General features: G+C 40.9%; 1 protein-coding gene across 1 annotated transcript in view; it reads right to left on the reverse strand.

Moving 5' to 3' along the window:
* The window catches only part of LOC127413120 (cationic amino acid transporter 2-like), a 35,653-nt gene that overhangs the window by 8,779 nt on the left and 13,997 nt on the right, over positions 1-12,877 (reverse strand). Inside the window, exons 3-4 of the mRNA XM_051649998.1 lie at positions 7,233-7,327; positions 6,352-6,727 (exon numbers count right to left, since the gene is read on the reverse strand). Coding sequence (XP_051505958.1) covers positions 6,352-6,721 — 370 coding nt within the window. The 5' untranslated portion in view covers positions 6,722-6,727; positions 7,233-7,327. The remainder of the gene's footprint in view (positions 1-6,351; positions 6,728-7,232; positions 7,328-12,877) is intronic.

Raw genomic sequence — 12,877 nt, forward strand, 5'->3', positions numbered from 1 at the left:
CACAGCTTTGTCTCTCGAGCCTCTCACGGCTCCGCCTTTCACGGCTCCGCCCCAGAGCCTTCCATGGCTCCGCCTTCCATGGCTCCGCCTCCCTTGGCTCCACTCTCGGTCTCTTCTGCATCTCCGCCCGCTTCCCCAGCAGTTCTGCCTCCCGACCCAGTCCTTGCCCTGTGGCCGCCTCACAGGCCTCCTGACACAGTCCCTGCCCTGTGGCAGCCTCCCAGACTTCCTGATCTATTCCCAGCCCTGAAGCCGCCCCCCAGGCCCCCGGATTCTTTCCCAGCCCTGAAGCCGCCTCCTTGGATCCTTCATCTTCTGCGTCATCATACCCTCCTCATCCATCATTGGGCACCAGGAGTTGCCTTTTAAAAGGGACGGGAGGGGTAATGTCACAGTTTGTCTCCCTCATTTTCTTCAAGGACTCTTATTTTGAAGTTTTCCACTGGACCGCATTTCCCATAGATCACTGCCCTAATCACTTCCATCTGTTTCTTATTATCCTCACCTGTATCCTATTCCCTCATTAGTTCCTTTTGTATAAATGTCCTCTAGTTTTATCCACTCCTTTGTCAGTCCTTGAAGTGTTGCGTTGAGTTAAGCTTTGATGTTTAGATTTTTTTATTTGTTCTACTCCAACGATTGTGATTAAATGATTTAAAGTTTTTACTCCTGCGTCTCCTCTCTTCCTCTTTCACTCATAGACACCCAACGTTACATATATAACCACCTCCCCAAATCCAAACATTTACCATCTTCAGCAGCCCAATTTGCCATCACGCAAGTATCCCTCAGTGACAACAGGTGAAAAATTACTAATAGCCTACAAATTAAGAACTAAAGATAAATATAAATGCAAAGATAATAATAAATGAGCCTAATAAATTCCCATGTGTTCCCAAACAAATGCTGCCAAATATGTGTTCTTATCAAATGTGTTTGTATTGCTCTTTGGTAAAAAAAAGTTTATGCTGCCTAAAGAAAAGAAAATAGAACTAAATTTTAGGTTCAATTCAACGTCAGAAATTACTATTACAATTTGAAATTATTTTATCAGAACTTCTTAAACTACTTCAAAGTGTTCTTATCAAAAAATCCTCCACGTGCAGCAATGACAGCTTTGCAGATCCTTGGCATTCTAGCTGTCAGTTTGTCCAGATACTCAGGTGACATTTCACCCCACACTTCCTGTAGCACTTGCCATAGATATGGCTGTCTTGTCGGGCACTTCTCACGCACCTTACAGTCTAGCTGATCCCACAAAAGTTCAATGAGTTCAAGCTCCATAATACTCTTTTCCAATTATCTGTTGTTCAATGTCTGTGTTTCTTTGCCCATTCTAACCATTTCAAAAGTGGCTTTTTCTTTGCAATTCTTCCCATAAGGCCTGCACCCTTGAGTCTTCTCTTTACTGTTGTACATCAAACTGGTGTTGAGCAGGTAGAATTCAATGAAGCTGTCAGCTGAGGACATGTAAGGCATTTATTTTTCAAACTAGAGACTCTGATGTACTTATCCTCTTGTTTAGTTGTATATCTGGGCCTTCCACATCTCTTTCTGTCCTTGTTAGAGCCAGTTGTCCTTTGTCTTTGAAGACTGTAGTGGACACCTTTGTATGAAATCTTTAGTTTTTTTGGCAGTTTCAAGCATTGTATAGCCTTCATTCCTCAAAACAATGATTGACTGATGAGTTTCTAGAGAAAGCTGTTTCTATTTTGCCATTTTTGACCTAATATTGACCTTAAGACATGCCAGTCTATTGCATACTGTGGCAACTCAAAAACAGACACAAAGACAATGTTAAGCTTCATTTAACAAACCAAATAGCTTTCAGCTGTGTTTGATATAATGGCAAGTGATTTTCTAGTACTAAATTAGCAATTTAGCATGATTACTCAAGGATAAGGCCAACGCAATGGCTGCTGGAAATGGGGCCTGTCTAGATTTGATCAAAAATGACTTTTCTCAAATAGTGATGTGCTATTTTTTACATCAGTAATGTCCTAATGTTAAGTGACATCCCATTCTTAATCCATATGGTTTAATATGACTTCGGCCTGCCCTTTGCAGCTATAACAGCTTCAACTCTTCTGGGAAGGCTTTCCACAAGGTTTAGGAGTGTGTTTATGGGAATTTTTGACCATTCTTCCAGAAGCGCATTTGTGAGGTCAGACACTGGTGTTGGACGAGAAGGCCTGGCTTGCAGTCTTCGCTCTAATTTATCCCAAAGGTGCTCTTTCGGGTTGAGGTCAGGACTCTGTGCAGGCCAGTCAAGTTCTTCCACACCAAACTCTCTCATCCATGTCTTCATGGACCTTGCTTTGTGCACTGGTGCGCAGTCATGTTGGAACAGGAAGGGGCCATCCCCAAACTGTTCCCACAAAGTTGGGAGCATGGAATTGTCCAAAATCTCTTGGTATGCTGAAGCATTCAGAGTTCCTTTCACTGGAACTAAGGGGCCAAGCCCAGCTCCTGAAAAACAACCCCACACCATAATCCCCCCTCCACCAAAATTCACAGTTGGCACAATGCAGTCAGACAAGTACCGTTCTCCTGGCAACCGCCAAACCCAGACTCGTCCATCAGATTGCCAGATGGAGAAGCGTGATTCGTCACTCCAGAGAACGCGTCTCCACTGCTCTAGAGTCCAGTGGCGGCGTGCTTTACACCACTGCATCCGACGCTTTGCATTGCACTTGGTGATGTATGGCTTGGATGCAGCTGCTCGGCCATGGAAACCCATTCCATGAAGCTCTCTACGCACTGTTCTTGAGCTAATCTGAAGGCCACATGAACTTTGGAGGTCTGTAGCGATTGACTCTGAAGTTGGCGACCTCTGCGCACTATGCGCCTCAGCATCTGCTGACCCCGCTCTGTCATTTTACGTGGCCTACCACTTCGTGTCTGAGTTGCTGTCATTCCCAATCACTTCCACTTTGTTATAATACCACTGACAGTTGACTGTGGAATATTTAGTAGCGAGGAAATTTCACCACTGGACTTGTTGCACAGGTGGCATCCTATCACAGTACCACGCTGGAATTCACTGAGCTCCTGAGAGCAGCCCATTCTTTCACAAATGTTTGTAGAAGCAGTCTGCATGCCTAGGTGCTTCATTTTATACACCTGTGGCCATGGAAGTGATTGGAACACCTGAATTCAATTATTTGGATGGGTGAGGGAATACTTTTGGCAATATAGTGTATATTTAAGCAATATCACACGAGCAAGAGTGCTATATAGCCCTACATCAGCACTGCTGTTATTCGGCCACAGATAATCACAGCAGTGCTGATTTAGGGCCATATAGCACTCTTGCTCGTGTGATGTTGCTTATATTCAACAGTCCAACAAGTACATTTTTATAAAATTAGGAAAAACTGAGTACGGTCAAAAAAAATGCATTTGTGCATGGAACTACTTTATTACGCGATGGATCAGAATTTGCCATTGCTGGTTCAAACTAAATGATGCATCCAAGCCTCTCAAAAACATCACTTTAGAACTACTAGTATCACAGCTTGGGCTGTTTCTAACATGTTATTGGAGAAACAAGGATGTGTGTGTGTGTGTGTGTGTGTGAGAGAGAGAGAGAGAGAGAGAGAGATGGAGCATGTGCTATCACCTGTTGATGATGCTGTAGTCTGTTAGTCAGCTTTCTGAAGATAATGTCATTTTGGTGAAATTCATCCTATTTTCCCAGTGGAAAAATAGCCGTCCAAGCGGGGGTATTCCTCCCTATTTCATGGTAGCCGGTGCGCAAGAGTCTTTCACTATAGAAACCGCAATGTCCTCCGCATTTGGCCTCTCCTATGTGGAAAGTCCGGTAAGAGGTAAGCGCCTTGTGTTTGTGTAATTAATCAGTCTGTTGTGTCTCTCAGCTGTGATGAGCTTTAATGCTGAAGTTGTTAGTTTAAAGCCATTTAAAGCTATTTCCTAGCTTTAATAGTGTAGTAGTAATACAAGTGATCACGGAGTGCTGTTAAATATAAACACTGAGTGATGCTGACTTCATGTCACCTAACTGGCTCATATTACACACAAAAATGGTCTTTTGCCTCCACCTGCTGGCTAAAATATGTAATGTCACAAAATTAAATGTAAAGAGACAAATGGCTCTTAACACATCTGCACTGCCCTTACACTTTAGTTTAGAACGGCACTAACACAAGCGGAGTGATACACACAGTGAAGCATCGGAGTGCTGATGGTGTGAGACCATCAGTACTCTTGGAACGTCTCTCGTCCAAACAGATTCGAGGACCGTAACTAACAGTTGTATATATATATATATATATATATATATATATATATATATATATATATATATATATATAGTAAGTATATTTTACTAAACCTGCAGAGTTGCGTTCAAAATGCGTAAGAGCGAACTGCTCCTTGGAAATAAAGCGAAACTTACAGCACCTCCTGAGATGATTTGCAGAATTCTTATAGACAACATTATTCTTGCAAATAGTTTTCAGACAAATGAAACAGAGAAAAAGGAGTGATAACTCTTTACATTCGCATGTTCCACGAGACAGGGTCCCACTGCATGCCTCTGAACAAACAACAAATCAGACACGAGCAATGAAAATGTGTGTTCTTATATAATACAAATATAATAAAGTTTCTTCAAGTGCATGTCTTTGTGACTTATTGTCACTCCGAGATGTCTTACAGGTCACCCGCACTGTTGCGGGTAGATGAGCAAAATTACTCACGCATGAATTACCTGCATTTGGACGAGGAGCTTGCGAACTGGATTGAGCCTCATCACATTTGGCGGGTGGTGAGTGCTATTTCACACCCTGGGCACACATAAAAAATAAAAAACGTTCATAAAATCGCTTGTAGAAAATGCTTTTAACCGCTAAGATCAATAGTTATTGGGAAATGAGGCCCAGAACTCTATGCATGTGCATGTCTTGGAGAAGCACTTTCATTGCACTCGTGAACAGCAGAGCTCACTGCGCAAACATATCAAATAAGACGCGCATCAGCAGCTTTTCTTTCGTCTGTTCTTCAAAATATAATCACCCGTTTCTTCAAATGCGCATCTTTGTGTCTAATTTCTTGTCATATATCACTCCGAGAAGTGGGTTGCCCTCCACAGTGGCTGGTACATCAGCAAAATTACCTGCCACTGCGCATGAAAAATCTGCATTTGGTGAGTGTTCATTTAAACCTTGTTCACAAGGAGTAGGCTGTACGACAAATACGGGAGAAAGGAATCAAAACAGTGTCACTGACCTCAAGCTTTGCAATCTCACCCAAACCTTCTGCAGGAATATTGTCTCTAAAAAGTTTTGAATTATCATGTATTGATGAATGGTGAGACACCCGGAGAGCCACTTGACTTTTTAACAAAGAGACACTTGTGGCTCATGAGCTATAGGTTCCCGACCCCTGCTCTAGACTGTCATTTAAGTGTTAAACATCTGGTATACAGAGTCATGTGACACAGCAACATGCCATCGATTTCCGTGAAGCACTTCTACAGGTGCAGAGCCATCAAAAGTGCCTCTGGTAAGAAACCTCTTTAAGTTTTTTTTATTGAAACCTGTCTGGGTGTAAAGTGGAGAGTCTCTAGTTTCATTTAATATGCTCCTTAAAAAAATATATTCTTTTATCGTGCAGCAGCGCGCTTATAAATTTGATGTCCACATATATGGAAATTGGGACAGTATTCTCTCAAAAGTTGAAAAAACATGTTAGTTAGTTATTTTTAATAACTTTCAACTCTAACACATCTGTGGGTTTCAGGCTGCAGATGATGTTTGGACCACTCAACATGTTTGTCAGCCATGGGACAATGATAATCAGTACATAGATTCAGAATGTATAATGTATAATTTTATTTTAACATGGTTGGCAGTGATTGGATGATGCTAGACATTACTTTGAATCAGAATTAATTATGCAAATTTTTAATGTAATGTCTGTTATGTCTCAAAAACCAACACTCCTGGAAATAAAAAACCTGACATTCTATTGCTTGGTATTATTTTAAATTTCCAAACTCATTCCTGCTGTCCACATATGTGTGGACATCAATTTTTAGGGAAACTATTTGCTCTAAACTATTTTTGCTTGTTTATTAGGTGGTACTAATATCAAAAAGGGAAATGGAAAATGCACACAGAAGTCATACTCAGGTCTCACGAGGTTAAAGGTGAAGTGTGTAATTTCTGCACTACTGTCACCAAATAAAATAATGTTTTATACTTTACTTTTAAGTTACGTGATGTTTTCTCCATATAATAAAAATAAATAAAAACAAATGCAATCACAATGCATCAATAGAACCATTATACACTTTCAGTTTCCCCTGATGAGATTCTTTCTGCTTACCGATGACATATGACAGTAGTAAATTCCATCCTGTGATGAAGGCCCACACCTCTCCTACAGTTACATAGCTGTACAGATAGGCAGATCCAGTCTTAGGGACCCTTGAACCAAACTCAGCATAGCAGAGCCCTGCAAAGATGGAAGCTAAAGCAGCGATGAAGAATGAGATGATGATACTTGGTCCAGCCATAGTTCGGGCCACCTCCCCAGAGAGTACATAGACTCCAGCCCCCAAAGTGCTGCCCACTCCCAGGGCCACAAGGTCCAATGTGGTGAGACAGCGACGGAAGGTGGAGACCTCTCCCTCCGGTTCCAATGGCTTCCTGCGGCACAGGCCTCTCAGGAAAGAACGCACCATACGGAAAGACATTACTGGCTGTTGGAGGTGAGTGAAAGGTACACTGAAAAAAACTATTTGTTGGCTCAACAACCACAACATAAGAAAATAAATAGCCTCTACTCAGAAACGTACATATTAATACATTATTTTGCTTTACTTAATTTGCATTAATGTGTACAATACAAAATATTCATTAGAAGTTGAAGTGATACATAAAGTCAAATAATAATTGTAAGCTCCTTGATCTTCTTTGGTTTAAAAATCCATAAAATTACGATTTTAAGGACTACTATCTCAAACGATCAAGTACAGAACTGAGGTTGTGGAGAATACTCATAAGCCCTTATTTGGGCATTTAATTAGTTGTTATTAAGAATTTAGGTATTTTAGCTCCTTTTAGCATTATTGATGGTTTTTTACTGTAATTAGTTTTTTCGTGTAAAGTCACCGTGATTATTGTTCCCTTTGGTGAAGTTGGATCCTGTTCAATCCGTTACATTTGCATATCATTCAAATAAATTATCTTTATCATTTCACTCACCTTATCAAAAAGTCTTCATGTTTTCAGATGTGCAGAGACGTTATTCTTCAATTCTTGGATTCCAGAGTGTGGATCATTTGCCCCTCTTTTGAAATCTTTAATAAACACAAGAACCTCAAACAACCTCTAATTTAAGTATTAAGAGATCACTTTCATCCAATATAAGTGGACGTATACGTATGTAGCAACAACTGTCCTGACCACAAAGAGGCTTTAATGTGAGCATAAAGAGTGTGTTCCAATACCACTCTTGTCAAGACAAGTATAGCCAACACATATTGTACACTAAAATGGCACTAAAGAGCATGGTGAAATTTGCCAGTTCCCATCTGATCGCTAGCCACCATGCAATTTCCAGCTTTTTTTTTTTTTTACTTTTTTTTTCTATCAGTTTGTAACGTAACATTATGTTGCTGAAATAGTACATAAAAGTCTGGCTTGCAAAACTCTGAAGTGCCCATAACATGATAGAGGCTGGATATAACGTGATAATTGAAGAATAAAATTACAGCTATTAGTGATGAAAAAAGTAATACATAAAAACTTAATAAGTGATTAAGACAAGGTGATATATAAGCTTCTATTGCTTAATCAAAAATATTTAAGGCTCATAACTTGAAAGCTCACCCCTGGTTCTGCTCATGTATTAAAGAATTAAGGACAAAGCCACAAAACTCATAGTGAGGTACATGAAGTTACAAGAACATTATCATTAACATCAGCAAAAAAAATACATCACATACTTTCATTGAAAATGCGAAACTTTTATGTTGCACAATGCAATTCACATTTATTTAGCTAATTATTTTAATATAGTTTATTTAAATGTAATGTCATTTAAATGTAATACTGTGTTATGGCATGCTTTGTAATCAACAGTGAACAAATGTAGCATTGTGTAAACCCAACTGATCTTTGTGAGCCTAAAATAAAATTTAGAATTTAAGTGATTGCAAAAATAATCATAAGAAAAAAATCAGCACAGTAGATCCAATTGGAATCATTAAATAATTGTATTTTGTCTAATTTGCCATTTTATAGGCCACTTTATCTTCACAAACCTTATATTTATTATATAAAATAAAGAAATAATACTATACTTCTAGTTAGAAAGTGCCAGTGTAACAGTGGCTGGAGCTTCTCTACACTATAGGTTCATACAGCTGATTTTGCAAAGGACCATAATAGATGCAGTAGAAAGTAAAGGGATTCTGACTGCATCCTCACTTGTCCTCTGAACTCATTCAGTCTGGATAGAAGCCTGATAATGTGGCTCCATGAGATAATAATGAAGAAGGACAAACAATGTTGCCTTTATGTCTTGACAGTGACTGTCTGACACACTTTCTCTTTGTTTGGTGGTTGTTTCTAATCTGCGGACCGGTGATTTAGAATCCTAATCCTGCCTGGAATCTGCATACCTGCATTTTTTTAACACTAATCGCATGCCTACAGACCTATGCGCACAGAACTCAGTGTTTCAAGAACGTTTTACTTATAAAAAAGCAAAAAAGATTTACTCTTGCCAATATTGTATGTAAGAACATGTTGAAAGACATGCATTATTCTATGTTTGTAAGTGCATGCAAAGTGAAGCAAGATTTTTTTGTACGCTTTTCAGTATTTTCCTTGCATTCATTTTACACGTCACTGCACTGATAGTTGCACTGAAAAACAGTTGCAAATATGCATAATCATGAAAAAACAAAACAAAGAGATGTTGCATGAATGCATTTTATGAAGCATCTGTTAAGTAAATGAATGTGTGTTTCTTTACCTTAAATGTGGTCCAGAGAAATTTGCAGTCTGTATCTGACAGTAAATATATCCGTTCCTTTCACACTGATGTGACCAAATGATTTTTTACAACAATATATACAAGAGTGGCCTGTTTGGTCCACCCACTCAATGGCATTAGCAACAAAGTAGCCTTTCTCTCTGAGGTTTGAAACTGGTCTGGCCCCATAATGTGCTCATATAATTGTAGCCAAGGCACAGAGTGAGAACAGAGGATCCAATTCCATTGTGAAAACATTGCTGTGAGGTTAGGATGCCTGTCTAAGCAAATATTTACATGATTAAACAGGACATTATGTTTCATAAAAGAATGAAATAGGACATTCAGTTTCATACAAGCAAGTTCAAGGGCAATCCAACTTGTAAGTTCAACAACATTTTTAACATTTTGAAACTGCACAGCACTTTCTGTACACTAGATGACAGCACAGAACAACTTTACTTACATACGTTTGGACTGCGAAAAAGTCAGCCTAGAATTCAGTGCAGTGTGCTCTCTCATATACTGATCATTTTGGCAAATGTAGTAGGTCTTCTGGGTATTCTCCTGAAAATTTGCCAGCGCTTAGGTTTTCATGATACCATTTGATTTTATGATTTAGAAATACAAAATATTTAATGAGTCATTTAATGACCCCAGCATATCAATCACGTCTTTCCAATAATTGTGAAAACATTGTGTATAAGTAGGCTATAAAAGTCTATAATGCTAAAGAGTGCTCTACTTAGGAAGAAAAGCAAGAATTTTTTAGAAGTCATTTTGAGTCATTTCAGCTTCACATTTAAATGACAAATGGCTGTTTGTTTCGGCCCCCTTTCGGCTCGACTATGCTCTTCCGATCTTGAATTCCTCACCCTCTTACCAGAAAGACTGGGACAGAAATAGCACTCTCATGCCAAGGCAGACATGATCAGTCACTATATACTAAGAGCATGCTGGCAAGGACACACTTTGATTGTCACTATTTTTTTAAGTTGATGCATAATTCGCTGTATAGAACTTGGCTGCAGTTCAGACTTCAGAACCCTTTTAATTTACAGTATAAAAAGTTTCATTATGAATGACATCTCTGCTTTAATATGGCTCAGGCTGCATATCCAGACTCATGTTATGCTCTGTTCCCAACAGTTCCCAGCTCTGCACTGATGCATGAGGAATAAGTAGACAACAAAAGAGTTATATAAAATATGAATCATGAATTTAACTAAAAGAATATTTGGTGAAGTAAACAAAATCAATAGATGAGATACAGTATCTCACAAGTGGCATATACACTATATTGCCAAAAGTATTCGCTCACCCATCCAAATAATTGAATTCAGGTGTTCCAATCACTTCCATGGCCACAGGTGTATAAAATGAAGCACCTAGGCATGCAGACTGCTTCTACAAACATTTGTGAAAGAATGGGCCGCTCTCAGGAGCTCAGTGAATTCCAGCGTGGTACTGTGATAGGATGCCACCTGTGCAACAAGTCCAGTGGTGAAATTTCCTCGCTACTAAATATTCCACAGTCAACTGTCAGTGGTATTATAACAAAGTGGAAGCGATTGGGAATTACAGCAACTCAGCCACGAAGTGGTAGGCCACGTAAAATGACAGAGCGGGGTCAGTGGATGCTGAGGCGCATAGTGCACAGAGGTCGCCAACTTTCTGCAGAGTCAATCGCTACAGACCTCCAAAGTTCATGTGGCCTTCAGATTAGCTCAAGAACAGTGCATAGAGAACTTCATGGAATGGGTTTCCATGGCTGAGCAGCTGCATCCAAGCCATACATCACCAAGTGCAATGCAAAGCGTCGGATGCAGTGGTGTAAGCACGCCGCCACTGGACTCTAGAGCAGTGGAGACGCGTTCTCTGGAGTGACGAATCATGCGTCTCCATCTGGCAATCTGATGGACGAGTCTGGGTTTGGCGGTTGCCAGGAGAACGGTACTTGTCTGACTGCATTGTGCCAACTGTGAAGTTTGGTGGAGGGGGATTATGGTGTGGAGTTGTTTTTCAGGAGCTGGGCTTGGCCCCTTAGTTCCAGTGAAAGGAACTCTGAATGCTTCAGCATACCAAGAGATTTTGGACAATTCCATGCTCCCAACTTTGTGGGAACAGTTTGGGGATGGCCCCTTCCTGTTCCAACGTGACTGCGCACCAGTGCACAAAGCAAGGTCCATAAAGACATGGATGAGAGAGTTTGGTGTGGAAGAACTTGACTGGCCTGCACAGAGTCCTGTCCTCAACCCGATAGAGCACCTTTGGGATGAATTAGAGCGAAGACTGCGAGCCAGGCCTTCTCGTCCAACATCAGTGTCTGACCTCACAAATGCGCTTCTGGAAGAATGGTCAAAAATTCCCATAAACACACTCCTAAACCTTGTGGAAAGCCTTCCCAGAAGAGTTGAAGCTGTTATAGCTGCAAAGGGTGGGCCGACGTCATATTAAACCCTATGGATTAAGAATGGGATGTCACTTAAATTCATATGCGTCTAAAGGCAGATGAGCGAATACTTTTGGCAATATAGTGTATGTTTGAGTAAAAAGTGAAAAGCCAGAGTTGTTTTGTGTTTTCATTTTTCCTGTTTAAATTTAGCTGAAGAGCACACAATAGGCTGGTTAATGGCATGTTCTATTATGACCACTTAGTGAGTCCTTAATCCAAACGCTTTTGCAGGAAGGACAGTGTCATCTGCATAGGGAAATGCATTGGGTACTCACCCCGGGAGGAGCACCAATCAGCAAAGCGTTGCCACTTTAAGGCATACAGCCACCTCAGCAGTACAACCCTATTGTTACAGACGAGCCCATTCAGAGGCCAGACATGCAGTTTCCACAGCTCTGGCTGGGAATGTTAGATTGTGTCTCGAGCTTGCGAGAGCAGATCCCTCCTCAAAGAAATGTTGCTCTACCAGCTCTACCATCTCTGGGACCCAGTGGCATTTTTGGTGCAACTAGTATCACTGTATCTTGTCTTCCCGTATCTTGCACAATACTTGATGTAGGAAGATGATGCGGAAAACGCATATTCGCGTTTTGCTGCCATCTGTGAGCTAGGGCGCAGGGCCATAGCTAGAGGGGTGAAAGGTGGTAATGATTCTAGGGTCCCACAGGTCCAGGGGGGCCCCACAACAAATTCTAAACTGTATTTTTTAATTGGAAAATGGCCCAAAGCAATATACAGTCAGGGGCCCCAAAATACCCAGCTACAGCCCTGCTAGGGTGTCCAAGCCTGGTGGAGCTTGCTGTCATGGAGTACTAGAGGCAATGTAGCTTGGTCTCCAAGCACCTTTCCAGGTGCCAAACGCTGGATGTCCGTTGCACAGGACTCCCCTATGAGGCGAAGGTGACCATGCTACCAAGCGAGATGAGGGACCCTTGGGATGAGCCTGCAATGTAGAGGCCTCATCCGTAGCAAGCCCAATAGGGTGAAGGTGGCTGCAACTTTGTGCTTGCATGCTTGTACCTGAGATTGTGCTGTCAGCAACCAATCGTCAAGGTACACGTACGACCCTGTTTCTAATCCTCAACAATTGAGTCTCAGAATCCACTGTTGTCCCGTTTCCCACCCTTACGGTAAAAAAAACGGCAAGCGCCTCACCTGAGTACATACACGCTTCACTCATAAGATCCCAGCAATATAGCATCCCTTTTATCTCCCCCGAAAGTGATTGTATCATGCCCGTCATCCAGAGAGAGACGCATCGCTCACGAGTGGAAAACACTTCTTTAAAAAGACATACTTTTCAGCAAGTGACACCAGCCAATCAAAATTGCCGTCATAGGGTTTCAAAGTCAACACCCCTAGGGGATGTTCACCTAGCATCAGTTTAAGTACCTTCTTGAAAAGGAATCACTA

This window comes from Myxocyprinus asiaticus, chromosome 22, assembly GCF_019703515.2.
Source record: "Myxocyprinus asiaticus isolate MX2 ecotype Aquarium Trade chromosome 22, UBuf_Myxa_2, whole genome shotgun sequence".
In the NCBI taxonomy this organism is placed as follows: Eukaryota; Metazoa; Chordata; class Actinopteri; order Cypriniformes; family Catostomidae; genus Myxocyprinus; species Myxocyprinus asiaticus.